General features: G+C 60.1%; 2 protein-coding genes across 4 annotated transcripts; both read left to right on the top strand.

Moving 5' to 3' along the window:
- Positions 1-222: 222 nt before the first annotated feature.
- On the top strand, positions 223-5,956 carry PLPP2 (phospholipid phosphatase 2). Its single transcript, XM_064734474.1, has 6 exons — positions 223-383; positions 2,076-2,227; positions 2,947-3,224; positions 3,935-3,992; positions 4,099-4,275; positions 4,916-5,956. The coding sequence occupies exons 1-6, from the start codon at positions 332-334 to the stop codon at positions 5,051-5,053; spliced, it is 855 nt and encodes a 284-aa protein (XP_064590544.1). The 5' UTR covers positions 223-331; the 3' UTR covers positions 5,054-5,956.
- Positions 5,957-13,297: 7,341 nt separating this feature from the next.
- On the top strand, positions 13,298-27,285 carry LOC135458776 (transducin-like enhancer protein 1). 3 transcript variants are annotated; one of them, XR_010442924.1, is made up of 21 exons: positions 13,298-13,446; positions 13,736-13,856; positions 14,377-14,525; positions 15,132-15,195; positions 15,717-15,761; positions 20,698-20,760; positions 20,866-20,940; positions 21,389-21,584; positions 22,123-22,145; positions 22,303-22,407; positions 22,538-22,582; positions 22,837-22,992; positions 23,584-23,707; positions 23,791-23,969; positions 24,043-24,119; positions 25,015-25,264; positions 25,453-25,700; positions 25,922-26,065; positions 26,148-26,298; positions 26,582-26,658; positions 26,816-26,952. XR_010442924.1 is itself a non-coding variant. In XM_064734096.1 (21 exons), the coding sequence occupies exons 2-21, from the start codon at positions 13,833-13,835 to the stop codon at positions 26,921-26,923; spliced, it is 2,307 nt and encodes a 768-aa protein (XP_064590166.1). In that variant the 5' UTR covers positions 13,298-13,446; positions 13,736-13,832; the 3' UTR covers positions 26,924-27,285. The 3 variants fall into 3 exon arrangements, 2 of the variants coding, with proteins under 2 accessions (XP_064590166.1, XP_064590167.1); XM_064734096.1 differs by having other exon boundaries at positions 25,918-26,065; positions 26,816-27,285; XM_064734097.1 differs by having other exon boundaries at positions 23,794-23,969; positions 25,918-26,065; positions 26,816-27,284.
- The last annotated feature ends 16 nt before the right edge of the window (positions 27,286-27,301 follow it).

Raw genomic sequence — 27,301 nt, 5'->3', positions numbered from 1 at the left:
CCCGAAGCGGCCTCGGTCTCTTTCTTCTCCCTCTTCCCCTCTGTAGGGAGCCCGGCCAGGCGGGGTGGGCACCGGGGGGCTCCGGAGGGCCGAGCACCGGAACGGGGACGGAGGAACCGGCGGAGAGCGAGCGGGGTTCGGCTCCAGAGGGGTCCCTGCCCCACCGAGCCCCACACCTGCCCCGGGCCCGCCGCTGCCGCCCCGCCCCTGGGCGGGGGCACCGGGCCCCGCCCCGCCCCGCCCCGCCCGGACTTTACCTCCCGGCCGGGCCCGCGCCGTTCCGGGCCATGTGAGGCGCGGGGCCGGGCCGCGGGGCCGCAGCGGCTGCGGGATGGAGCGCAGGAAGGTCTTCGTGGCGCTCGACGTGCTGTGCCTGGCGGTCGGTGAGGGCTCCGTGCCGGCGCTCTGCCCGCCGCGGGCGGCTCCGGAGCGGCTCCGGTGGGGCTGGGCTGGGGCCAGGTCTGCCGGGGGTACCGGGGCTCGGCGATCCCGCCGCGCTCTGCCCGGTGTCCGCCACCTGCCCGGCGGGGTCCGGAGCTCTCGGCCTCCACCGGGACCCACCGGCGGTGCTGGCGCCTCCCGCCCTACCCCAACCGGGACCCTCCCGGTTCTCGGGGCCGTTCCCTTTTCCGGGAACGGTCCCAAAGGAGGGTGGGAGCCCGGTGTGTCGCTGTCCGGGACGATCCCTCGGCTCGGGCGGTACCGGGACGGCTCCGCCGCCGCCCTGGCCGCCTGCCCGCCGCCGAGCGCGGCGCTCCGCGGGGCCGGTGGGTTCCGAGCGCCCCTTTAGGACCCCCTCTGCTTCCCCCAGTGCCGGTAAATGTTTCTAAAAGTGCCGTGCAAGGAAGTAACGAATTAAGACGGACTAAAAATAAAGGCCCGGCTCGGGATCGCGACTGGAGCTTCCCTGGCTGCGGGGCGGCGGCACAGGCCGGGTCCCGGTTTCCCCTCCCGTGGGCCGGCCGGTGCTTTATATTTTTAGGGGAGCTTTTTTTGGAGGATGAAATTATCCGGGAGGAAAATTGGTGTCTAATTTGAGCTGAAAATGGACGTCTGAGGTGTGCGGGGAGGGAGGAGGGACTGGGACCGGTTCCGTGCCCCCGGCGGGGGTGGCGGGGTAGCCCCCGGTGCTTCATTCCCCGCGATCCCTCCCGTTCGCTCGGTGGGAGCGGGGACGGGCGGGGACAAAGGTGCGGGCTCCCGGGAGACGGAGGAACAAGGGGAGGCGGAAACCACCGGGAAAGGCGGAACTGGGAGAGGAGCCCGGCCTAAGGTGGCCTCCGGGGAGGGGGGGGCGCTTCCCTGGGGAGCGTCCTGGGCTCGTCCTTGGCTGTCCCTGAGCAGGGATGGGGCAGGGGCTGGCACGACTGATATGCCACACAGAGACCCCAAAACCCCTCTGGATCTCGGGGACAGTCCATCGTGGGTGAGCTCACAGGGGGTAGTTCTATCCTGGCTGAGGCTCCAACGTGCTGGGTGGAAAATCCTCCTTGTCCAGGCTGACCCAGCCAGCACAGCCTCTCTGCAGAGCCCGCAGGAGCTGGGGGAGAGGAGAGGCTGACAGGAGGATGAGGGGAGCAAGCCAAGTGCAGTGAAGTCCTGTTGTGCCTGGGTTGGGTCACGTTCAGCATCCCCCAGTGCTGCCTCTCCTGGAGCTGCTGTGGGACCATCTGGGGGCCCTTCCCTGCCATAAAACACGTTTACAAGACGCCTGTGCTCGTTAATTTTATCAGCTCTGTCTCCCTAGGCTGGGCAGTGTGAGGAGAGGGCACAGGCTCGGTTCTTGCCCCTGCTGTGCCTGGGGAGGAGCAGGGCAGCCCTGGGGGCTCCGTGGGTGCCCGTTTGTGGCTGTCCCCTGTGGTATCTGGGTGCTGCAGGCATCTGGGAGCTCTGATAGGGCCCTATCGCTCTCAGGGCAGTGCGCTGGTGGGTTCAGGTCCTGCTGCCCTGGGTACAGGTGGCTCAGGAATTCATTCTTTGGGGGGATCCCTCCCTGGCATCGAGTAGCAGAGACTTAGGGGTGAGAGATGTGTGCTGGCTGCTGTCCCCAGCCCTCACCTCTGTGTGCCTTGCAGCGTCTCTGCCCTTCATCATCCTCACCCTGGTGAACTCCCCCTACAAGAGAGGCTTCTACTGCAACGATGACTCCATCCGCTACCCCTACAAGGCTGACACCATCACCCACGGCCTCATGGCCGGGGTCACCATCAGCTGCACTGTCATCATTGTAAGGACTGCCACCCCTTCCCTCCAGGACAGGGTCAGGTTGTATCTGGGAGCTCAGCAGAGCCTCCTCCAGAGCTCTGGATGGGCAGCAACACCCTCAGCTTGAGCCCTGCTGTGGTTTGGAGTGGGGAGAGACACATCCCATGGGATGGAGAGAGGGTCTGTGGGCTCCTGTGCAGGTGGATGCCAGGGGGGATGCTCTGGCTCTGTGGCAGAGCATCCCCCCTGGCATCCATCCTGCACCCCTGGGGAGCTGCTCAGAGCCCCCAGTCCTCACCTCTGCACCCCTGGGAGCTGCTCATTGTGACCGTGTTCACAGGGGTCTTAGGATGAGGGAAGAGATTAGGATCTTTATGTTTTAGAAGGTTTGATTTAGTATTTTATGGTATATATTACATTAAAACTATACTAAAAGAATAGAAGAAAGGATTTCATCAGAAGGCTAGCTAAGAATAGAAAAAGAAAGAAGAAGAATCATAACAAAGGCTTGTGGCTCAGACAGAGTCCAAGCCAGCTCACTGTGATTGGCCATAAATTAAAAACAACCAATAGGCTAATCAAAGATCCACCTGTTGCATTCCACAGCAGCAGATAATAATTGTTTACATTTTGTTTCTGAGGCTTCTCAGGAGTAAAAATCCTAAGGAAAGGATTTTTCATAAAACATGTCTGTGACAGCTCACAGCCCCCAGCCCTCACCTGTCCCCCTGCTCTCTGCAGATCTCATCAGGGGAGGCATACCTGGTCTACACCGAGCGTCTCTACTCCAAATCAGAGTACAACAATTACCTGGCTGCCCTCTACAAGGTGGTGGGCACCTTTCTCTTCGGGGGAGCCATCAGCCAGTCCCTGACTGACCTGGCCAAGTACATGATCGGCCGTCTGAGGCCAAACTTCCTGGCTGTGTGCAACCCTGACTGGTCCAAGGTGAACTGCTCCATCTATGTGCAGCTGGAGAATGTGTGCCAGGGAGAGAGCAGGAATGTCACCGAGTCCAGGTGAGCCATGGTGACACAGGATGGGTCTCTGCCACCTGCTCACAGTGGCAGCCCCAGGGCAGGGGTCTTGTGGGGACGAGCTGGGGGCTCGCTTGTGGTGGGGCTCACAGGATGAGGGAAGAGATGAGAATGTTGACTCCATGTTTCAGAAGGCTTGATTTTTATTTTATCTATTTTATTGTTTATTTTGATTTTGATTATTTCATTATATATATTATATTAAAACTATACTAAAACTGTATTATATATATAATTAAATATATACATATAATATATACATATATGTATATATTATATATAATATATCATATATATTATATATACATATATAATAATATATGCTCTATATAATATAATATATAGTATATAATATACACTATATTATATTAAAACTATACTAAAAGAATAGAAGAAAGGATTTCATCAGAAGGCTAGCTAAGAATAGAATAGGAAAGAATGATAACAAAGGCTTGTGACTGATTGAGACAGTCTGGACAGCTGGACTGTGATTAGCCATTAATTAGAAACAACCACATGAGACCAATCACAGATTTACCTGTTGCATTCTACAACAGCAGATAATCAATGTTTACATTTTGTTCCTGAAGCTTCTCAGCTTCTCAGGAGAAAAAATCCTAAAGAAAGGATTTTTCAGCAGATATCGTGGCTGCACTCACTCATGGCCTGACCCATCCCTTTTTGCCCCACAGATTGTCCTTCTACTCAGGACACTCCTCGTTTGGGATGTACTGCATGATGTTCCTGGCGGTGAGTGCTGTGCCATGGAGCCCCCACATCTCCCAAACCCCAAACCCCCATCCCTGGGTGGCTGCTGACCCTGCCCTGGGTGAATCCTCCCTTCTCTGCCCCCCAGCTGTACGTGCAGGCCCGCCTGGTGGGGAAATGGGCCCGGCTGCTTCGTCCCACCATCCAGTTCCTCCTCATCGCCTTCGCCATCTACGTGGGCTACACGCGGGTGTCCGACTACAAACACCACTGGAGCGACGTGCTGGTGGGGCTGCTGCAGGGGGCTCTCATTGCCGTCCTCATTGTGAGTGTCCCTCTGCAGCTCCTGTCCCTCCTGCCTCTGGGAGCCCCTCAGGAACCCCAGCAGACAGCAGGGGACACTCCCTTGTGCCCTGAGGGCAGCCAGGCTGGTCACCTTTGCAGCAGAAGAGACACCAGGAGAGGATAAAAGGGCTGACTCTTAGCAGGGGTTAATCCAAATTGGGAGCTCCCACACCTCAGGGGGCTCCTGCTGAGCCTCCAGAGAGGTGCCAAGGTTGCATTTAAAAGGAGATGGGGACATAAATTAGATAACATTTGCTGACCAATAAGATAAATTAAGGTATGGATACTGGGAAATGGACATTTAGGGCAGTGTATGGGGTAACACTTGAGGGGCTGACCCCTGGCCTCTGGCTGATCACTCAATGACCTGGAGGAAAGTTCTAGATGGAGGGGATGGGATGGTGAGTGACTGACAGAGAGCCAGGGTGGGGATTTGGGGGTGATCTCAGCAAAGGAAAGGGATCACACAGGTAGAGGGAGGGGGAACAATCTGCGGTAAACCATTTGGGAAAAATACGGGGATACAAAACCAAAACTATCACTAAGTGTAAAAACCCACTACAACAAGCTCATAAGCTCCTGCCTGGCCTGACCAAGTGTCCCCAAACCATTTTTTTCAGGTTCACTACGTCTCTGACTTCTTCAAGCAGCGTCCGCCCCGGCAGTGCGAGGAGAAGGACCCGGAGCGCAAACCCAGCCTGCCCCTGACCCTGACTGACCCTGACCACAATCACTACAGCTACAGGGGAGCCCCGTGAGCCAGCCCTGCCCTTTGCCATGCTCCTGGCTCTGGGCACAGCTGGCTCTGGGCACAGCTGGCTCTGCCTTCACCACTGGCCCCACGGCTCCGGTGCCTCTGGCTGACACTGGCACGGGTGGGACAGCCCTGCCTGCTCCCACGTGCCCATAGTGATGCCAGCACCCTGCCCATGGGGAGGGGATGTCCTCCCTCCCTGTGCACCTGAGTCACACCCCAAGGCTGCTGTCCCAGCCCTCTGTGAGGAGGGAGGGAGGGGAGGGTGGCACGTGGGAGTGGATTTTGGATTTACTGGGCTGGCAAAGCGCAAGAGCAAACTCCTGGGGTGGGAAGGCTGAGCCTGCCTGGGCCCAGTGTGTGTTGTCCCTGTCAAATGATCCAGCCGTACACAAGTACAAATCCTCACAGGCACAGGGGGAGCAGGAGGGCTAGCTGTAGTGTTTTGGAGAGGATTAAAGCAATCCAGAGCTCCTCTCTGCTCCATTGATTACCTTTAAGAGCAGCCCTGCCCGCCAGCAGCTGCTGTGAGCAGAGGGTGCCTGGGCAGGCTCTTCCCTGGCTGTGCCCAATTCTGCAGTGCTGGGAGCCAGAGCTGTTTGCCCCCTGCCTGCTTCACGCCTGGCTTGGGCAAGGAGCTGCTGCTCCAGCCTTTGTCCCTCCTGCAGCTTCAGCTGATGCTTTAGGGTGTGTGGCGGGGCTAGGGGAGACATTTTCTGTGGTAAAGGAAAATAAAAACGGGGATGTGGAGCTGTCCAAATGTCCTGGGAAAGCGGGGGCAATGGGTACAGAGCAGTCCCCTCACTGACACGTGGCTGCCTCCAGCACTGCAGTGCTGTGGGTCTCTTTTTAAAGTACATGCATTTTCATTATGATGTTGTTTTTAAATTAGATCATCCTTAAAGAATGTCTGTGTCAGGCCTGTTCTCTTTTTTTTTTCATGGATGCTCCTGGCCTTGGAATGGATGGGTTTAAGTGTTTGGGGTTTTTATTTCCTAGAGAAAGGTGTCTGAAGCCCCTCAGCTCTAGGTGGGTGTGATGGTGTTCACGGGGTTCTTGGATGAGGGAGAGATGAGGATCTGACTGCATGTTTCAGAAGGTTGATTTATTATTTTATCATATATATTACATTAAAACTATACTAAAAGAATAGAAGAAAGGATTTCATCAGAAGGCTGGCTAAGAATAGAATAGGAAAGAATGATAACAAAGGTTTGGGGCTCGGGCTCTCTGTCCAAGCCAGCTCACTGTGATTGGCCATTAATTAGAAACAATAATCACAGATCCACCTGTTGCATTCCACAGCAGCAGATAATCATTGTTTACATTTTGTTCCTGAGGCTTCTCAGCTTCTCAGGAGGCAAAATCCTAAGGAAAGGATTTTCCATGAAAGATGTCTGTGACAGGAGGGAGCTCCCAGGGCTGATAAACCACTCTCCCAGTTGGGCTGGACCTCGAGCCAGGTGCTCCTTCCTTGTGAGATGTCACATTCACCATTCACAGGGGTTGTGCCGGAGCTGAAGAAGAGCTGTGGAAATCATGGGGGTCCAAGAGCCCATCCCAGCCAGCTCCATCCTGGTGCTGTGTCTCTGCTTCAGCTCGTGCAACTAAGAACGAGTCTGGACTCTTCACTTTTCGGTCTTGAGGTTGTTTATTAATTCTTATCTATAAAATTTTCTTTCTGCTCAACAGGGCAGCCACAGGCACTCTCAGTGTTGTCCTTTTATACTACAAACTACATATAACATATTCACACTTAATTCCCAATACCTATCACCTATGTTAGACAGTGCACTTCTACTCTAAACCAGTCCCAAAGTGCCAACATCACTGCAGAAAATGGAGAGCAAGAAGAAGAAGAAGAAAGGCTGAACATGCCCAAGTTCCTCCATCTTGTCCCCATAACCCCCATACCAAAAATCCTAAAATCTACGTTTTCACTCTGTGATCATTTTATTAATATAGTATTTAAACTTCTGTTACTTTCAGGTCCTCATACAAAGCTGGTAACTTGCTCCAGGGGTCAAAATCAAATCCCCAGGTGTTTTGGGCTGCATGCCAGGGTCTCTGAGCCCCCCAGCAGGGTTCTGGGCACCCAGAGGGATGCACTGAGCTCTGACAGTGCTGCCCTGATCCAGGAGCCTCCTGCACTCCCCAGCCCTGCGAGGGAGGAGGGAAGGGAAAGCAGGGAGAGGCTCTTGGAAAAAGTGACGCTGTGTGTGCCTGCAGCTCCTTGGCTGGGGGAGGCAGGGAGGGATTTGGGAGCTTGGAGCAGCTGCCCTGTGTCCCTCTGCTGCCCAGGGGCTGGGGACAGGTGACAGGGCCAGCCTGGGGGGCACAGGGAAGGAATGAAGGACAGAGAGGCAGCACCTGGAAGCCTGAGGGTGCCCCAAGCCCTTTGGGGTGGGATGGGCAGTGCCAGGGTCAGCTCTTGCCCATGCTGAGTGCAGCTCTGTCCTGCTGGGATCAGAGGGAGCCCCGGGCTGGCTGCGTGCTGTTGCTGTGCTTGTGCAGTGTGGGTGACTCCAGTCTAGACAAGCCCTGATCAAAAACAACCTCCCTGCGTGCAGGGAACTCCCTTTCCCTGACGCTGCTTCTCTGTTTTCCTCCAGAGCTTTCTTCCCACCACCACCACCACTTCCCAGGGTCCTTCCCCCATCCCAGCCCTCCAGGCTGGTTCTTTAACGTCTGTTGGTGTGAAACAAAGCTGGAGGAAGTGCCAGGGTTTGCAAACAAAGCCCTGCAGAGCCTCAGCAGCTCCTGGAGGCACAGCCCAGGTTTGGGAGCTGCCTGCTTGATTTTTTCCTTGGATTTGTTGTGGTGCCCAGCAACTGCCCCAGTTCCTGGCACTGCCCCGACAGCTCCCGTGCCCAGCCAGGAGCGTGCCTGCTCCCTTCGCTGCAGATCTGATTGCGCCCCTTGGATGCAGCTCTGGAAAAACCAGCCAGGCCACAATGCTGCAGTGTGTGGTGCTCCCAAGGGCAGGGCTGGCTCTGCATCCCCAGCTCGCAGCTGTGCCCTGCTCGGGGATGGGCTGAGACCTGACCAAACTCGTGGCATGCCAAGCCACATGTGAGAGCTGCAGGAGCTCCCAAACCCTGTCCAGGCACAGCTGCCTGCTCCAGGTGTGTGTGACGGTGTTCACAGGGGTGGGAGAAGAGATGAGGGTCTGACTCTATATTTCAGAAGGCTTGATTTACTATTTTATGATATATATTAAAACTATACTAAAAGAATAGAGGAAAGGATTTCATCAGAAGGCTAGCAAGGAATAGAAAGGAATGGAATGGAAATAAGAAGTTGTGACTGACCAGAGAGTCCGAGACAGCTGAACTAGGGAAAAGGGAAAAGGAATCTTCCTCACTCAGGGTCACCACTTGTAGCAGTGTTCACAGGGGTCCCAGGATCAGGGAGGAGATGAGGATCTGACTCCATGTTTCAGAAGGCTTGATTTATTATTTTATGATATATATTATATTAAAACTATACTAAAAGAATAGAAGAAAGGATTTCATCCAAAGGCCAGCTAAGAATAGAATAGGAAAGAATGATAACAAAGGTTTGTCTCTCGGGCTCTCTGTCCAAGCCAGCTGACTGTGATTGGCCATTAATTAGAAACAACCACATGAGACCAATCACAGACCCACCTGTTGCATCCACAGCAGCAGATAACCATTGTTTACATTTTGTTCCTGAGGCTTCTCAGCTTCTCAGGAGGAAAAATCCTAAGGAAAGGATTTTCCATAAAAGATGCCTGCTCCGGGTGTGCTCCCTGGCACACCTCTGCAGGGACAGGGGTGCTGGCAAGGAGCCTGTGCTGGCTCCTCAGCCCCAGAGCTCCTGGGGAAGGCAGAGCAGGTCCCTGGTGAAATTTTGGATCCATCCTAGACCTGCTCAGTGCTGCTGCACTTCCAGCTGGACCCTGGAGGGTCTGAGTTCCTGGAGAGGCTGGGTTGGGCTCCTGAGGAGCTGAGGGGAAGGGAAGCAGAGTCCAGGGCTGGGATGAGCCCTGAGTGCCTGTTTCCTGGTTCAAGGCTCCAGTTTGTACCTCGCTGGATTGGTCAGAGTTGTTAAGAGCTCTGTCCATCCTGTTTGGCGAGTCCCAGGAAGCCCCTCTGGTGTTCGGGGTGAGCCCTGGGCAATGTGCTGAGCGTCCACCCTGCTCGGGGAGTGACTCAGGAGCTGGGGATGCAGCTGGGAAGGAATCCCTGCTTGTGCTGGGGCAGATCTTGCCGCGGGCTGAAGGCACGGCAGGGACCCGATGAGAGCCGTCCCTGTTCCCCGGCAGCGTCAGCAGCTCCACACGCACACCCAGCGCTCTGCCAACGCGCCTCCCTTCCAAAACAAGCCGCTTCTGGCAGCACAAAGCCGGGATCTGGCTCGCAGCCCTGCTCTAGAGGGGGCCTGGAGCTGCCTCCCCCAACCTGCGCCTCCTGGCTGCTTCCCACCGTGCCACGCAGCATCCTCAGCATCCTCCCTCCTTCCCTCCCTCCCTCCCTTCTCCCTGGCACACGAGTCCCTCCTCGCTTTTCTGGCTCCTTTCCGAGGCTGAGAGAGGCGGGCGAAGGGGCTGAGCCGCTCTGTGCCTGCAGCAGCCTCCAGGAGCGGGCAGCGGCGCTGCCAGGAAGGATGTTACTCATCCCCCAAACATCCCCCAAACATCCCCTGCCCTGGCCGGCGGCCACGGGCGATGCTGCGGCCACATGAGCCTGAGGTGGCCCCGGCTCGGGGATGTGCTGGGGGACAGCGATGCCATCGCGGCCTCGGGGGCGATCTGGCAGCCCCTTTTCCCTCGGGGGATGTGGGGGGTACCGGACCAGGACGGGCGGGGGTGGCAGCGCTGGCCCGCGGGGGTTTGGGGAACATCAGGGATGGAAGAACCCGGGCTGGGGTCTCCGAGCGGCCACCGGCCAGGAACGGGCACGGTCCCGTCCCGCCGGGGCGGCAGGGGGCAGCAGGAGCCCGGCGGAGCGGCCAGCGGAGCCCCGGTGACCCGGGCAGAGGAACCCTCGGTACCCCCGGTAGAAGAAGGCCCCGGTGCCCCGGCTGGAGGAGCTCCCGGTGTCTTGGTGCCCCGGTCCCGACAGAAGAAGCCCCCGGTGCCATAGGAGCTCCGGTGCTCCGGCTGGAGGAGCCCCCGGTGCCCCGGTTGGAGGAACCCTCGATGCCTCTGCCGGAGAAACCCCCGGTGCCCCGGTACCGGAGGAGCCCCCGGTGCCGCCCGCGCTGCCCGGCCCGGCCCGTCCTGCCCGGACACTGCGCGGAGCCAGCTGCTCCTCCAGCCTCTCTTCCTCTCTTCCTCTCCTCCTCCTCCCCCTCTCCTTTAATCGCCGTTTCCGCCGAACTGCGCCGGTTCCGCGGATTCCTTTGATCTCGCTGAGGGAAGAAGGGAGCGATAGAAGAAATTAAATCTGCGCAGGAGGAGGAAAGGGGAGAGGAAAGCACTCTCGGGGGAGGCTGTTCAATGCCGCCTCCTTCTCACCAGAGCAAGAAAGAACCGTGCCCGGCCCGTGCCTGGCCCGGGTCACCTGTGGGGATGCCCCTGGGCAGGGCAGGGCTTGGGTTGGCACCGCTGGCATGCGGGGAGCTGGCAGGCGAGCCCGGGGAAGCAGCCAGAGGCTACGAGCAGCAGTTTTGTCGTGTTCCCTTTGCCAGGGGCGCTCAGAGCTGCCAGGGACGCCTCGCTTGGCTGCCGAGCCCCGGCCCTGCGGGGTCCTGGCTCGTCCCAGCGGCCCTGGGGCAGCGCTGAGGGCTGAGGGGAGGCTCTGAGTCCCTTAATGATGAGCTTTTGTCATGGCGTTTCTACCGAACCGGGCTGCCGGTGGCTCCGGTGATGGCGGGGATTGCTCCGGTGCCACCGGGAGCTGCTGCCTGTGCTGGGAGCCAGGTGGTGCCAAATCTGAGCCTCTCCCCATCCCTGTGCCTGTGCTGGGATGCACAGCCCTGCTGATGGATGGCACTGCCAGGGATAGGACGGGATGCAGGAGATGCTGGTGAGGAAGTGACAGGATTTTCCTCATCAGTGCTGGAATGGTGTTTCCCCACTCCTGCCAACATCGGGATGGCCCAGCCTGTCCTAATCCCATATCCTGAGTGCCACAGGAGTGCCAAAGCTGGGCACACACCGTGCTGGGAGCCAGGTGGTGCCAAATCTGAGCCTCTCCCCATCCCTGTGCCTGTGCTGGGATGCAATGGGATGGAGGAGCTGCTGGTGAGGACAGTGACAGGATTTTCCTCATCAGTGCTGCAATAGTGTTTCCCCACCTCTGCCAACATCAGGACACCCCAGCCTGTCCCTAATCCCATATTCTGAGTGCCTGAGGCCTCCTCAGCTGCTGCAGGGGGCTGAACCTGGGCCAGAGGGATCAGCAGGATCCTGCCAGGGGCCTTGCTGGGGTCCCTGCTCTCCTCTGCCTTGGTCTCCCCACTCAGCCAGGCCCTCACGTGTGTCTCATCCCCATGCTGTAATGCTGTAATGCTCTCTCCTCTTTATTTTCACAGCAGGGCAGGGGGGACAGGATTCCCAGGCTTGGAGAGAGGTTTAGAACAGAGATGGTGCCTCAGTCCAGCTCTAAGCTGCTTTTTTAAAATATATTTTTTCTATTTTAATATTTTGCCTTAACATGACCTTGGCCAAATTATTTCCCCTCTGCTTGAGATTTATGGGCCTCTTCCAGAAATGATCTGTTCTGTCTACCAAAATAGACATCTTGTGCTGTTATTACATTTTAAAATATAATAAGGCTTGGGAGACTGCTCTTCTGCTGCTGCTGCTCTCCTCAGAGCACAAACCCCATAGGTTACAGGTGTTTGGCAGTGAGAACAGGGGCATCATCAGATCCAGAGTGGGGGATTCTCTCCCTGCCTGCTCTCAGAAAATCCCGGGGCTGCCAGGGAACAGATTGGGCAAAATGGGGCTAAACGAGCTGGGCTTCCTTGAGGGCAGTCCCTGATTCAGTAAAGGCAGCAGGACCTGGAGGAAGCTGGAAAATCCTGCACACTCCATCACACCCAGGACTGCTCGGGGCAGGCTCAGGGCGGCCCTTGCACGGTCCTGCTCTATCTCAGAGGGTTTGCTGAGGTTCTGATTGTTGTTGTTCTTCTCTTCCAGGGGCTGGAGGCGAGTTCCTGTCTCTGAGGAGGGGCTCTGCTGGCCACGGTCTGTGCTGTGAGGGGATGGAGCTGTGGGGAGCAGGAAAGCGCTGCTGGCCTCCTCCTGGATTAAGGTTAAACAGGGGGAGAGGCTCCTGGCAGCTGCTGCTCCTCCGATGTTGTATTTCCTGCTCGGTGTAAGCCTGGATTGACCCGCAGCAGCAGCAGCAGCAGCAGAAAATGTCCCGAGCAAGCACCGATCGCCCCGAAAGGAGTCAAAGCAGCAGAAAAACCACGAGGAAACCCAGAGCGGGTTGGGGAGCTCTGGGAGGAGGTGACAGTGCTGGGATGGGGACACGAGTGTCCCTTTCCCATTGCGGGTATCTGCCCATCCCAAAGAACACGGGGTGATGGCAGGGAGCCGGGGGCTGTCAGAGCCCAGGAACAGCCCTGGCTCTGAGCCTTTCCCAGAGCTCTGCCGGGCGCAGGGACGCTGCCGCTCGCTCCCGCCATCACCCGGTGCAGGGAATTCCCGGTGAGGCGGGCGGGACCTGCGGCCCGGGCAGGGCTGCGTGGGTGGCGTCGGGTTCCTTTATTTTCTTAATTAAAAATAAACAACAAAGAGGCGGGGGGGACGGACACGGAACGAGACACGACTGCTTCTTGTGTTTACCACCAAAAAGCTGCCCGGGACGGCGGGGACAGCGGCTCCGGTGCAGCCTCCCGGTTCCGTTTAGCGGGCAAAGCTGCAGTGCCGGAGTGCGGGGCTGGAGGGTCCGTGCAGTGCCGGGGATCCCGCGTGGGGCGCCGGGAATGGCCCGACCCCGGTCCCCTCCCGGTCCCTTCTCTGTCCCCTCCGGTCTCGCAAGGGTTAAACCGCGGCTCCGCCCCCTCGTTCTCCGCTCGGCCTCCTTTGATTGACACCCGCGCGCCGGCCGGGTTTGGGCTGACCAATGGGGAAGCAGCTCCTCGCGCCCCACGTGGGGGCGGCAGCGCTGGGCGCGCTCCCATTGGCTGGCGGCGGGGGCGCCTGCCCGCACGGGCCAGGCCCCACGTGGAGCTGGCGCTCGCGCCCGTTCATTGATCGCGCTCCGCAGAGCGGCGGCCGCGCGGGCGGGGCGGGGCGGGGCGGGGCGGGGCGGGGCGGGGGCTCGGCCCGGCTCGGCTGCGCTCGGCTGGACTCGGCTCTGCCCGGCCCGCCTCGGCTCGGTTCGGCTCTGCTCGGCTGGACTCGGCCCGGCCCGGCCCGCCCCGCCTCAGGGGTGCGCGCCTGGGGCCGGGGCCGGGTCTGGGACCCTCAGCGCGGTGAGTCCCGTCCTGTCCCGTCCTGTCCCGTGCTGTCCCGGTTCGGCTCAGTTCGGTTCGGCTCGGTGTCCGCCGGCCGCGGTCCGGCCGCGCTCGGGGCTGGGTGTGCGGCCAGGCCGGTGCCGCCCCGCGGCCGTACCTGCGGCGGGCGGCGCGGGGCCATTGTCTGCGCGGCGCGGGGGGCCGGGGCTGGGCGGCTCCGCCGAGCCCGGGGGGAGCCCCGGGGCCCTCGGTGCCCGCGGGAACGGGGAGGGCTGCGGGCGGGCGGTGACCCCCGGTTCTTCTGCAGGGCCTGATCCGGAGCTGGGAGCGGTGTCCCGGGCCTGTCCCGCGCCTGCGGCGGGGCCCGCGCGGCCGGAGGGTGCCGGGCCTGTCCGGTGCCGAGGATGTTCCCGCAGAACAGGCCCCCGGTGAGCCCCCGTTCCCTCTCAGCAGTGCCAGCCCGGCCCTGCACCCCCGAGCCCGGTGATGCTCGGTGCTGACCCACAGCCCGGTGCCGGTACCGGGGGTGATGCTCGGTGCCAGTGCCGGTACCGCCGGAGTCATGCTCGGTACCGCGGGTGATGCTCGGAGCGATGCCGGGGCTCTTCCCCAAGCCGGTCTGGGTTTGTGGGGTGCCCGGAGCGGGATTCACAGGGCTGTGATGGATGGTGGGACGGGTGGCACGCAGCTCGGCGTGTGGTGGTCTGTGCCGTGCCCGGTCTGTGCCATGCCCGGTGCCACCCGTGGTCATTAATCCCTTCTGGCTCCGTGTCACACCAGTGCTGGTGAAGCCCTTGGTGCCTGGTTGGGAGCAGTTTCCTCTCCCGTAACTCCTTGTGCACCCTCCTGCATGTGGGATGTGCCCTGGGGTGCAGGGATGCCCTGGGGATGTGCCAGCCTTGCTGGGCAGCAGCAGGAGGTGACCCTGGAGGTGCCATCTCTGCCCAGGCCCATCTCCAGGCACCCTCTGCTGCCTCAGGAGCCGCTGTTGCTGCCAGTGCCATCCCCAGCACCCCCCAGTCCCTCAAGCTGACTTACCCAGAGACCTTGGATCGCATCAAGGAGGAATTCCAGTTCCTGCAGAACCAATACCACAGGTGAGAAGCTGCCAGGGCTCACCTGTGTGAGCTGGGCACTTCAGTGGTGCTGGCTCCTCCTGGCACTGGGCAGCACCATCCAGGGTGGACTGGTCCCTCCAGAGCATGGCTGTGCCAAGCATCACCTTGGTAGCTTGAAATGACTCTGTTTGAGGGGGGAAATTCAACCTTTGCCTGCCAAAAGCCCCAGGAGGAGGTGCTGGCTTCCAGCAGCAGCTCCTGGGCTGAGCCAGAGCCATCTCTGGGACCTGGAGTCCCTCTGATCCCTGAGGCTGCCCAGCATCACCTCCCCATCCCCACACTCCAGGTTTAAATGCAGCTGAGCTTTGCAGCTCGCTCCATTTGGGAAGCAGATGCTGGGGAGGGGGTGAGGAGTCCGTGCAAATTGCTCCCTGATGCCCAGATCCCTTTGGTGTCCAGCTCCTCTTCATCAGCCCCTTCCTGCCCTCCTTCAGGTGGTTTTTCTTGCCTTGTGCTGGGATTTGGGATTGGGGCTGAGAGGAGGCTGAAGCACTGGGAGGGCTCCTGCTCTGTCCATCCTCTCACTTGGGAGGACCAAGGGGGGGTTGCTCCTTCTCCCTCTCTCTCTCCTCTTTATTTTCACAGCTTGAAGTTAGAATGTGAAAAGCTGGCAACAGAAAAAACAGAAATCCAGCGTCATTATGTCATGGTTAGTGAGCTCCACCTGAAAGGAGAAGGGTGGTGTGGGATCTCCTCTGAACCATCAAAGGACATGCAGGGATGCTTTGCCTTCCCTTTGCTTTTGGGTTGTGTGGCCAGGCCCTGAGATTTGGTTTTGTGGCTGTTCCTGTCTGGTTTTCCCCCAAAAAGATCCGTGGTGTTGGAGCGGGACATTCAGCTTGTGGTGGCAAATCTGCTCCTGTTTGGGTTGTCCCAATTTCTGGAGGAGTCCTGGAGGGGCTGTGTCCATCCTGTGGGCTGCAGAAGTGTGCCAGGGCCACCTCTGGTGTGCCAGGGCCACCTCTGGTGTGCCAGAGACCCCTCTGCTGTGCCAGAGCCACCTCTGCTCCTGGGAAAGGATCTAGGGACCCTGCTGTCCCCATGGCCTGGCCACACCACGCCTGTTTGTGGCCAGGCTGAGCTGCTGTGCCAGCAGCACAGAGGATTTTGTGCTTTGGGAGCTCCCCTGGCCTCCAGAGCTGAGCTGGTGCTGATTTCTCTCCCTCACAGTACTACGAGATGTCCTACGGCCTGAACATCGAGATGCACAAACAGGTGAGTGTGCCTGGGTTTGGAGCTCTCTCCACCTCCTTTTTCCAGCTCCCCAACCCCGTTTTGCCACCTGTGGTCCCCAGGGGAAGCTGCTCCCTGCTGCAGCCCAGGAAACTCAGTGTTTGTAGGGGATGTGTCCTTGTCCCTGTGCCATGGCCTTGGCTGCCTCCTGAGGTCCCCACACAGCTCTGTGCTCTGGTTTTGGGTTCAGGGTGCCCTGCCTGGGCTGTGGTGCCTCCTGAGGTCCCCACACAGCTCTGTGCTCTGGTTTTGGGTTCAGGGTGCCCTGCCTGGGCTGTGGTGCTGTTGTTGTGTCAGGCATGGAGGGGTGATGGAGGATTTGTGTTTGCATGGCCGCTCACACCGGTTGTGAGTGTTGTGAAGGAGATATTGGTTTATTCCTCAGGACAAGGGAGACTGCAGGGTCAGAACAGGCTGAGGGGCTCTGCATTAACACCTTTACAAGTGGCCCAGGAGCATTCTGAGGAGAAAGGAGGGTTTGTTTTGGGGCTGGGTGCAGGGTGGGCTCTCCGGGGGCTCGGCGCTGCGCATCCTCCCTCGCTGCTTCCCCTCCCTCTCTTCCTCAGCTCCCTCCCTCCCTCCCTTCCTCCCCTGAGCCGAGCTCCGGGTCACACCAGCTGCTCTGAGACAGAAGGTTTCTCCTCATCTATTTTTAAAGAGGCTGCGGAGGAGCCTGGCGAGGAGGCGCCGCCGCCTTCCTGCCCGCCCCGCGCCCGCCGACGCCAACTGTTGCACGGGAGGGCAGAGCTGGCCCTGTCCCCGTGCCAGGGCGGGATGTCAGCCACCCCTGCCAGCTCTGTGCCCGCTGGGAGGGTGTTCTGCCCGTCTGGGATGCCCTCCTTGCCCTGGCATCCCTGCTGGTGCTGTTCTTGTGAGGGCAGTTCTGGGGTCGGTTCTGTCCCTGGGACAGTTCTGGGGTTGGTTCTGTCTCTCTGTGGTCAATTCTGTCTCTCTGTGGTTGGTTCTGTCTCTGGGGCAGTTCTGGGGGTCTCTGGGATCGTTCTGGTGTCAGTTCTGTCCCTGGCACAGTTCTGGGGTCGGTTCTGTCCCTGGCACAGTTCTGGGGCTGGTTCTGTCCCTGGGACAGTTCTGGGGCTGGTTCTGTCTCTGGGACAGTTCTGGGGTTGGTTCTGTCTCTGGGACAGTTCTGGGGCAATTTCTCTCCCTGAGACCCTTCAGCCTTTGGTATCCTCTGGAGGCTGATAAGGGGCTCTGGGTTCAACCCCCTCCTCTCAGCCCTGTGCTGGCTCCGTGGTGTTTCCATCCTCCCCATCAGGATGGACAGGGAGCTCTTTGGGGCTTGGGGCAGCGTGCCCAGGGTCTGCCCGGCCCTGCAGAGCTGCGAGCTGCTCTCCTCTGGCTGCTGTTCCCTCCCGGCGCTCTCAGGCTGTGTTTGCTGCCAGCCCCAGGTGCCGCTGGCCGCCGGCCAGGGAGCTGTCGGCACTTTTAACAAGGGCCCTGAGTCTGCTCTGACAGCCAGCGGCCATTGTGTGAGAGCAGAACGGGAACGGCTCAGCGCTGCCCTGGGGGCTCTGTCCCTCCTCCCCTTGCCCCAAATCCTGCCCTGCTCACGGGCACAGGCGGGTCCTGCCTGCCCCAGAGCCCCCATGGCCACGGGCTGAGGCCGTGCTGTGGTTTGGCCTCTGTCCTTGCTATGCTCAGTGTCCCCAGGTGCTCATCAAGGGCCAAGTGTGGGGTTTTCTCTGGGGGAAATGGGGCTGAGGTTTGGGGATTTGGTCTGGGGTTTTTTGGGGAGAAATTGGGCTGGGGGCTGGCTGTGGTGTGGTCTCTGTCTTTGCTATGCTCAGTGTCCCCAGGTGCCAAACTGTGGGGTTTTCTCTGGCTTTGTATGGGGAAATGGGTCTGAGGTGTGGGGTTTTCTCTGGGGGAAATGGGGCTGAGGGCTGGCTGTAGTGTGGTGTCTGTCCCTGCTGTGCCCCCTGTCCCCAGGTGTTCATCACCAAGGAGCAGGATGTGGGGTTTTCTCTGGCTTTGTATGGGGGGAAATGGGGCTGAGACCTCATTGGGAAATGGGGCTGAGGTATGGGGTCTTTTTGGGGGGAAATGGGGTTGGGGGCTGGCTGTGCTGTGCCTCTGACCTTGCTGTGTCCCATGTCCACAGGTGCTCATCACCAAGGGCCAAGATGTGGGGTTTTGTTCTGGGTTTGTTTGGGGGGAAATGGGGCTGAGGCTCCATTGGGAAATGGGGCTTTGGTGTGGGGTTTTTTGGGGGTGAAATGGGGCTGAGGTTTGGGGATTTGGTCTGGGGTTTTTTGGGGAGAAATTGGGCTGGGGGCTGGCTGTGGTGTGGTCTCTGTCTTTGCTATGCTCAGTGTCCCCAGGTGCTCATCACCAAGGACCAAGATGTGGGGTTTTCTCTGGGTTTGTATGGGGGGAAATGGGACTGAGGCCCCATTGGGAAATGGGGCTGAGGTGTGGGGTTCTCTCTGGGGGAAATGGGGCTGAGGCCATGTTGTGCTGTGCCTCTGTCCCTGCTGTGCCCCCTGTCCCCTGGTGTTCATCACCAAGGGCCAGGTGTGGGGTTTTCTCTGGGTTTTTTTGGGGGAAAATGGGGCTGAGGTGTGGGGTTTTCTCTGGCTTTGTATGGGGGGAAATGGAGCTGAGACCCCATTGGGTAATGGGACTGAGGTGTAGGGTTTTGTTCTGGGTTTTTCTGGGGGGAAATGGGGTTGAGGCCATGTTGTGCTGTGCCTCTGTCCCTGCTGTGCCCCCTGTCCCCTGGTGTTCATCACCAAGGGCCAAGTCTGGGGTTTTCTCTGGGTTTGTGTGGGGAGAAATGGGACTGAGGCGTGGAGTTTTGCTCTGGGGGAAATGGGGGAAAATGGGGCTGAGATGTGAGGTTTTCTCTGGGTTTTTTGGGGGAAATGAAGCTGAGGCCATGCTGTGCTGTACCTCTGTCCTTGCTGTACCCCCTGTCCCCAGCTGCTCATCACCAAAGCCAGGATTTGGGGTTTTCTCTGGGGGAAATGGGGCTGGGGTCTGGCAGTGCTGCTGCAGCTCTGCAAGCAGCCCCAGCCTTGGCAGGAGAGGATCAAAACAAGAACGAGCAGGAGACGTTAATTTATATTTTTTTATTATTGTTGCTTTGTTTTTGGCGTGGAAAGGGGCCTGTATCTCTCTCTAAAAGCACCTCCCCGAATGTGCCTGGCCTTGGACTCGCTCACCGAGAGCCGGAGGGGAGGCGACGCCGGTGCTGGTGGCTGGGGGGGGGCTGCAAACAGCGCGATCGTTTTTCATGCTGAGAGCGTTAAAGTGCCAGTAAATTGCACATTAACGAGTGCGAGTGAATTGGAGGCAGCTCTCCCCAAGGAGCTGCTGCCCATCAGTGCATTAGGGAAGAGAATCCATCACTGCCGGCCCCGGGAGACAGCTAAATCCTTCCCAGAACTGCCGGCTGCCAAATCTCCTCGCTCCCCCCTCCTCCTCCTCCTCTTCCTTTCTTTTCTTTCTCTTTTTTTTCCTCCCCTCCTCTGAAGGGGAAGTGAGGGCAGGTGCCAGATTTGTTGCTGTGCTTTGGGGCTGGCAGGAGCAGAGCAGCTGCTCTGGAGGGCAGCAGGGAGTGACCCTGGGGGTGTGTGCCCACCCCGGCCGTGCCCCCTCACCCTGGCACTCACCTGGGCATGGGAGGTGTGCCCGAGGTCCTGGCAGGACCATGGGTCAGTTCTGTCCCTGGGCATGGGAGTGTGCCTCACAGGAAATTCAGGGTTGTTCTGTCACTGGGTTGGGAGATGTGCTCAAGGGAGGAAATCCAGGGTGTTCTGTCCTGAGGTGTGCGAGTTGCTCAGGTCTGCAGGGAAATCCAGGGGTCAGTTCTGTCCCTGATGTGTGGGAGATGTGCCCAAGATCCTCACAGGGAAATCCAGGGGTCATTTCAGTTCCTGGGGTGTGGGAGATGTGCCCAAGGTCCTGGCAGGGAAATCCAGGGTCAGTTCTGTCCCTGGCAGGTGGTGCCATAGGAACATGGGGCTCTGGAGGGTGGCAGGAGATGCCATGGTGCCCCAGAAGCTGGCAGAGGGGTGCCACAGGAACATGGCACTGCACACCACGACTCTGCTCTCCCTCCCCATGCTCTGAGCTCTTGATTGCCAGCGGCACTCGAGTGCTGCAGGAAAACAGCAGCTGGAAGGAAGGAGAGCAGCTCTGCAGGGCTTCCTCCGGGCTGGGAGGGCAGCAAGGGGCGGGTGTGGTGTCATGGAGGCTGCCTGGAGGGCAGGGGAACCTGCAGGGGCTGCTGGGCTGGGGGCTTGCTCAGGGCTGGCCTCGGTGCCATGGGCCTGAGGGGCTTTGTGTCCCTGCCAGGAAGGAGCTGGAGCCATCCCAGAGCTCTCAGGGTGGGGATGGAGCGTGCTGGGTTTGAAGGAGGTGTTGTTGTGAACAGGAATTGTCACTCAGTTCTGTCCCTGAGATGTGCCCAAGGTCCTGGTGGGGAAATCCAGGGCTCAGTTCTGTCCCTGTGGCATGGGAGATGTGCCCAAGGTCCTCACAGGGAAATCCAGGGCTCAGTTCTGTCCCTGTGTGTGCCCAAGGTCCTGGCAGGGAAATCCAGGGCTCAGTTCTGTCCCTGTGTGTGCCCAAGGTCCTCACAGGGAAATCCAGGGCTCAGTTCTGTCCCTGTGTGTGCCCAAGGTCCTGGCAGGAATCAGGCCTCAGTCTGTCCCTGTGTGCCCAAGGCCTGCAGGGAAATCCAGGGCTCAGTTCTGTCCCTGTGTGTGCCCAAGGTCCTGGCAGGGAAATCCAGGGCTCAGTTCTGTCTCTAGGGCGATGGAGCAGCCCTTGGGCTGGGTGTCAGCACCCTGAGCTTGCCCTCACCCCCGTGGTGAGGGGGCTCTGCTGGCAGCACGGGGGTCCCTCAGGGTGGCCCTGATGGGCTCTCTGTGTCTCTCTGCTCCCCTGGCAGACGGAGATCGCCAAGCGGCTCAACGTGATCTGCGCCCAGCTCATCCCGTTCCTGTCTCAGGAGGTGGGTGAGCCCTGGGGCCCAGCCGGGTGTGCAGAGCCCCTGAGGGGCCCAGGGGAAGGGACCAGGCTGCCCCAGGCTGCCCCAGCCCCTGTTCTGTCCCCACAGCACCAGCAGCAGGTGGTCCAGGCTGTGGAGCGAGCGAAGCAGGTGACTATGACCGACCTGAACGCGGCCATCGGGGTACGTGAACCCTCTGCCCACCTTGCAGGGCCACCCTGGCATGCTGGCACCTCCCAGGCTCCTGCCATCCCTGCCCCTGGTGCAGCTGAATGAGGGGAGGAGAGAGGCAAACCAGGCTGGTTTGGGGGTGCCAGCAGGATTTGGGGTGCAAATTTGGGGTGGGGGTGGTGGCTGGGGTGTGTCACTGTGTCCTCACACCCTGGGTGGAGGGGGCACCACCATCCCCACTCAATATTCCCTGGAGACTGCAGCAGGTCCCACATCCAGCCCAGGGTGGGAGGGATGGGGTGGCCCTCAGGACAGTACTGGGGACACCCTGAGTGCCATGGCCTGCTCCCCCACACCCAGACCCCGTTGCTGACTGTGCCAGGGCTGCCTCCTGCCCCTCACTTGCCCAGCAGCTGTGCTGGCACAGCCCTTTGACTCTGCTCTCCCCTCTCCCCTCCAGCACCAGCTGCAGACCCAGCACCTCTCCCACCACGCTCCCCCCATCCCGCTGACCCCACACCCCTCTGGGATGCAGCCTGCTGGCCTGGCTGGCATCAGCAGTGCCTCGGGGCTGCTGGCACTCTCGGGGGCACTGGGGGCCCAGGCCCAGCTCCTCGCCAAGGATGACAGAGGAGTCCATGACACAGAGCCCAGGGGTGAGTGTGGGGCAGTGTCCCAGTTTGAAAAGTGAGTTTTTTGGGAGTTTGGTGGTCAAACTAATTAATGCTGAGATTTGAATGTTGGCACCTGGTGTGGCCATGGATACCATGGCAGGGAGGCAGAGTTTGGGGTGGCTGAGGGGATCTGGGTGAACCTGGGAACAGATGGTGCTGGTCTGGGGCTCCCTCTGCTCCCTGTGCCCTTCTTCCCTGGGCTGGGGGTACCTGGCCATGCCTCAGGGCTGCCAGCTGGGCTGGAGGGGCAGGGGGCTTGGGTGGGAACATCCTCCAGTGAGCAGCACCCTCATGGGAGGGGAGTGAGGTGGGCTGGTTGTTTGGGGAGGGTTTAGGACTACCCTGCTGGTGGGGAAGGGTCTGGGACCACCCTGCAGCTGTTGTGCTGGTCTGGCCCTGCTGTGAACACCCCAGCAGCCATGGGTGAAGTGGGTGGCACTCCTGGGGGACTCCTGGTGGTGACACAGTGTTCTCCTTTCCCTCCTCCTCCTCCTCCTGCTGCTCCTCTGCGTTGCCACAGCGTCAGACCGAGACCCCGGCCCCGTAAGTGCCTTTTTCTCCTCTTGCACCATTCTGTGGTGGCACCAGCTGTGCTGAGGACACAGGGCTGGGCTGGGGCACTCCATGCTCCTGGAGGCAGCCCTGGCAGTGCCAGGAGCTGGGCAGAGCCCCCCCAGCCACTGGCCCTGTCCTCACCCAGAGCTCCCTGGCGCTGTCGAACGGGGAGCGCGCGCGAGCCATCGCCGAGTACCTGAGCAGCAGCAAGAAGAGGAAGGTGGAGGAGAAGGATTTTGTTACAGATTATGTGAGCCCAGGGCTGGGGGGCTTGGGGTGACCCCATCCTGCCCTGTGGGGTGAGGAATGGGGCTGCCTGGCAGGCAGGAGTGAGGGTGGCTGCAGCTGCTCTGGCTCCAGCCGTGCTCTCTGCATTTCAGGGCAGCGATGCAGACAAAAGTGAGGACAACCTGGTGGTGGATGAGGTCAGTGTGCTGGGACACCGGGAGGGTCTGGGGTCAGTGTCCTGGGGCACTGGGAGGGCTGTGGGGCCAGTTTGTGCTGACCATCCCCGAGGGTGGGACTAACAGGCAGAGGTGGCATCGCAGGGAGGTGCCAGTGGCAGCAGTGAGCCCCAGGGTCCAGGCTGGCAGCCTGGCCCTTGCTTGAGCCACCATAATCTGGGACATCCCTGCTCTCCACCCTGCTCTGCTCCCTGCTGATTTCCCTCCCTCCCCAGGACCCCTCTTCCCCGCACAGCGTCCACTCCTACTCGTCCCGGGAGAACGGGGTGGAGAAGGTCCCGCTGGGCAGGAAGGAGGCCGTGCCCCTCAGCCCCACCTCCATGGCCTCCTCCAGCAGCACGTCCCCGTCTCGGAGCAAGGATGCACCCACGGTACGTGTGACCCACTTGGGGCTGTGCTTGTGTCCTTGCTGGGCTCAGCTCAGAGTGGCCATGGGTCCCCCACCTCCAAACCCATGGGTCCCCCACTCCAAACCCATGGGTCCCCCTGCCTCCAAACCCATGGGTCCCCCCACCTCCAAACCCATGGGTCCCCCACCTCCAAACCCATGGGTCCCCCTGCCTCCAAACCCGTGGGTCCCCCTGCCTCCAAACCCATGGGTTCCCCTGCCTCCAAACCCATGGGTTCCCCTGCCTCCAAACCATGGGTTCCCCTGCCTCCAAACCCATGGGTCCCCCACCTCCAAACCCATGGGTCCCCCTGCCTCCAAACCCATGGGTCCCCCTGCCTCCAAACCCATGGGTCCCCCTGCCTCCAAACCCATGGGTCCCCCACCTCCAAACCCATGGGTCCCCCACCTCCAAACCCATGGGTCCCCCACCTCCAAACCCATGTGGCAAAGTGCTGGAGGGGCAGGAAGATCCCACAGACCCTTCAGCACTGCCTGGGCTTGGCTGTCATTGAGAGGGACCCCCTGGCAGGGGTGTGGTGCAGTTGCCACCTCCCCATTCTGTTCCTGGCAGGTGGAGAAGGCAGGAACCCCCAGCCTGAAGTCCAGCACCCCAACCTCTCAGGGTGACACCCTGCCAGGCTCCAGCAGTGCCCAGTTTCGCCCCACGGCTGCCAAAGTCCCCGTGGACCCTCTGGGTGAGCTTGGCCCCGCTGGGACCTGGATGGGTGTCCAGGCTCTGTCCCCAGGACCCCATCCCTTCACTCTGCCTCTCCCCCAGCAGCCCTGGGCCTGAGGAATCCTCTGGGAGTGCAGAGCCCCTACTCAGCCGCCTTTGGCTTGGCCCACCCTGCTGTCAACGGGGACGTGGCCGGGAGCGGCGCCTACGCCAGCCTGCACCTCATGTCCCCGCAGCTCAACGGGGCCGCGGCCGCCGGGGGCTACGGGCGCTCGCCTCTGGTGAGTGACCCCGTCCCCGAGGGGCTGTGGGGTCACAGAGTGACAGCCACCCTCACCCCACTGTCCCCTGCAGGTGGGCTACGACCCGCACCCCCACATGCGCGTCCCGGGGCTGGTGGCCGGAATGCAAGTGGGGAGCTCGGGCAAGCCGTAAGTGGGGATGGGCTGGGGGAGGAGGGGAGGTGGAGGCTTGTGGGGTGAATTTGGGCTCTGTGGACAAGCTGGGGGCAGCAGGGAGCAGAGCCTGGGGGAAAGCTGGGCTGTGGTTGTTGTGTGCCCAGCTGGCATTGCTGGGTGTGTTCTGCTCATGGCTCTGACTCCAAATTGTGCTGCCTGTGTTGGACCTGCAGCCCCTGTCCAGACAGGATTCTGCTCTGCTCCTCCCTGCTCTGCTTCTCAAGGCTCTGCTCCCTTCCAGTGCTTTTTCCATCCATGTCCTGACTCCAAACCGTGCTGTTTGTTGGTGCCATGTGCCCATGGTGCCCGTTGGACCTGCATGGCACCAGCCCCTGTCCATGCAGGATTCTGCTCTGCCCCTCACTGCTGTGCTCCCTTCCATTGCCTTCTCCTTCCATGTCCTCTGCCTCCAGACCCTGCTGCCTGTGTTGGCCCTGCATGGCAACAGCCCCTGTCGATACAGGATCCTGCTCTGCTTCTCACTGCTGTGCTCCCTTCCAGTGCCTTCTCCTTCCATGTCCTCTGTCTCCAAAACATGCTGCCTCTGTTAGACCTGTATGGCATCTGCCTACACAGGATTCTGCTCTGCTTCTCACTGCTCTTTTTCTCTCAACTCTGCTCCCTTCCAGTACTTTCTCCTTCCATGCCCTCTGCCTCCAGACCATCCTGTCTGTGTTAGACCTGCATGGCACCTGCCCGTGCAGGATTCTGCTCTGGTTCTTGTTGCTCTGCTTCTCATTGCTCGGCTCCCTTCCAGTGCCCCTCCTTCCATGCCCTCTGCCTCAGACCCTGCTGCCTGTGTTGGCCCTGCATGGCACCTGCCCACGCAGGATCCTGCTCTGTGCCTCACTGCTGTGCTCCCTTGCAGTGCCTACTCCTTCCACGTCAGTGCAGACGGGCAGATGCAGCCGGTGCCTTTCCCCCCCGACGCCCTGCTGGGCTCCGGCATCCCCCGGCACGCGCGGCAGCTGCACACGCTGAGCCACGGCGAGGTGGTCTGTGCTGTCACCATCAGCAACTCCACCAGACACGTCTACACCGGGGGCAAGGGCTGCGTCAAGGTCTGGGACGTGGGGCAGCCGGGCACCAAGACGGCCGTGGCTCAGCTCGACTGCCTGGTGAGGAGGAGGAGGAGCAGGAATGCCTTTGGGCTGGGGCTGGCAAGGGGAATGTGCCCCTGCTGCAGTGCAGGGGACAGAGGGGCCTTTCCCAGCTGCAGGGGGAGAAGGAGAAGTGTCCCCTGCAAGGCCCTGTGTGCTCACCATGTGCTCCTTGCCTTGCCCTGCTGCCTGTGCCCCCCGTGCAGAACCGGGACAACTACATCCGCTCCTGCAAGCTGCTCCCCGACGGGCGCAGCCTGATCGTGGGGGGGGAGGCCAGCACCCTGTCCATCTGGGACCTGGCAGCCCCCACGCCCCGCATCAAGGCTGAGCTCACCTCCTCTGCCCCCGCCTGCTACGCCCTGGCCATCAGCCCTGACGCCAAAGTCTGCTTCTCCTGCTGCAGCGACGGCAACATCGTGGTGTGGGACCTGCAGAACCAGACCCTGGTCAGGTGAGATTGGGCCAGGGGCTGCAGGGCAGCACTGCTGGGGACTCCTCGGGCCAGGATCCCCTCATTGTCCCCTGCACCGTGTCCCTGTGTGTGACCCTGGCCATGGCACAGGGCCTGTCCTTGCACTGCTGGCTGCTGCCCTGCCCTCGCTCCGTGCTGCAGGTGCTGCCTGCCCTGCCAGCTGTGCCCTCTCCCTCTCCATCCCTCTCTTTCCCAGGCAGTTTCAAGGCCACACAGACGGTGCCAGCTGCATTGACATCTCCAACGATGGCACCAAGCTGTGGACAGGGGGGCTGGACAACACCGTGCGCTGCTGGGACCTGCGGGAGGGCCGGCAGCTGCAGCAGCACGACTTCAGCTCCCAGGTAGGGCTGGAGCCCTCTGGAGCCCCCTGGGCCAGCTGGCACCTGCTGCTGGGCCAGCCTGTGAGCCTGTGTGTCCCCTCAGATCTTCTCCCTGGGCTACTGCCCCATGGGAGAGTGGCTGGCCGTGGGCATGGAGAGCAGCAACGTGGAGATCCTGCACGTCACCAAACCTGACAAGTACCAGCTGCACCTCCACGAGAGCTGTGTCCTCTCTCTCAAATTCGCCTCCTGTGGTAGGCACACTTCTCCTGGCTCCCCTTGCTCTGCAGCTTCATGGATGCCACCTCTACTTCTGTCTGTGTGTCACAGGGCTTGTTGCACTGGGAACAAGCCAGTGGTAGCCAGCCCTGTCCTGGTGGTGATGGTCAGAGAAGGGGTGTCCATCCATCCCTTTTGGAGCAGTGATGGCTGCTGGAACCAAACTCCTCTCTGTGTTCCCTTGGCTGCCTCTCTCTGTGTGTTGGATCTGCTGCTGGCTCTGGTGAGGTGACACGAGGCTGTTTTGTCCCTGCACAGGGAAGTGGTTTGTGAGCACAGGGAAGGACAACCTGCTCAACGCCTGGAGGACGCCCTACGGCGCCAGCATCTTCCAGGTGAGGGTGGGGGCTCCTGGGCTGAGGCTGCCCAGCACAACCCAGCTCTAATTCTGTGCCAGCCCCATAAACTCACCCCCACAGCCTCCCCAAGGAAAGGGGAGGGTTGGGACCTTGCTCTGAGGCTGCTGTTTGTGCTTCCCCCTGTTCTCTGCAGTCCAAGGAAACCTCCTCAGTCCTCAGCTGTGACATCTCCACGGACGACCAGTTCATCGTGACGGGCTCAGGGGACAAGAAAGCCACAGTTTATGAGATCATTTACTGAGCCCCAGAGGTGCCAACTGCAGGACAGGCAGCTGTCCACGGGGATGGACAGGTGGACTCTACCTGCCCTGCTGCTGACTTCCCAAAGAACGTGCAGCCATGGCTGTGGCATCCCAGCTGGAGGAGAGAGGAGAGGGGTGGAGGTGGCCCTGGCACCGTGGCCAGGCATGGTGCAGGCTGCTGCTCGGGGTGGATTTCCTGGGGACTTTCTCCTTGTTTTGTTCTTTGTGGGTTTCTTTCTAAATCTAGACTGTGGGAGTTGGAGATGAGGGGGGGAGGTCTGGCGTTGTTAGGGGGTTTTGTTTGGGTGCTTTTTTTTATTTTTGGTTTTTAAACTTTTTGTTGTGGGGTTTTTATTTGTTTAAGGCTCTGGGCTTGG

This window comes from Zonotrichia leucophrys, chromosome 28 (assembly GCF_028769735.1).
Source record: "Zonotrichia leucophrys gambelii isolate GWCS_2022_RI chromosome 28, RI_Zleu_2.0, whole genome shotgun sequence".
In the NCBI taxonomy this organism is placed as follows: Eukaryota; Metazoa; Chordata; class Aves; order Passeriformes; family Passerellidae; genus Zonotrichia; species Zonotrichia leucophrys.
Note: the sequence above shows the minus strand (reverse complement) of the source record. Positions and strands in the feature narration are given on the sequence as shown.

Bases quoted from the DNA above. Each gene is read 5' to 3' on its own strand.
- LOC135458776 (XM_064734096.1), top strand. From the start codon at position 13,833: ATGTTCCCGCAGAACAGGCCCCCG. The intron at 25,265-25,452 runs GTGAGGAGGAGG...CCCCCCGTGCAG, and splicing joins TGGCTCAGCTCGACTGCCTG to AACCGGGACAACTACATCCG. The intron at 26,299-26,581 runs GTAGGCACACTT...GTCCCTGCACAG, and splicing joins TCTCAAATTCGCCTCCTGTG to GGAAGTGGTTTGTGAGCACA.
- PLPP2 (XM_064734474.1), top strand. From the start codon at position 332: ATGGAGCGCAGGAAGGTCTTCGTGGCGCTCGACGTGCTGTGCCTGGCG. The intron at 3,993-4,098 runs GTGAGTGCTGTG...TCTGCCCCCCAG, and splicing joins ACTGCATGATGTTCCTGGCG to CTGTACGTGCAGGCCCGCCT. The intron at 4,276-4,915 runs GTGAGTGTCCCT...CATTTTTTTCAG, and splicing joins CTCTCATTGCCGTCCTCATT to GTTCACTACGTCTCTGACTT.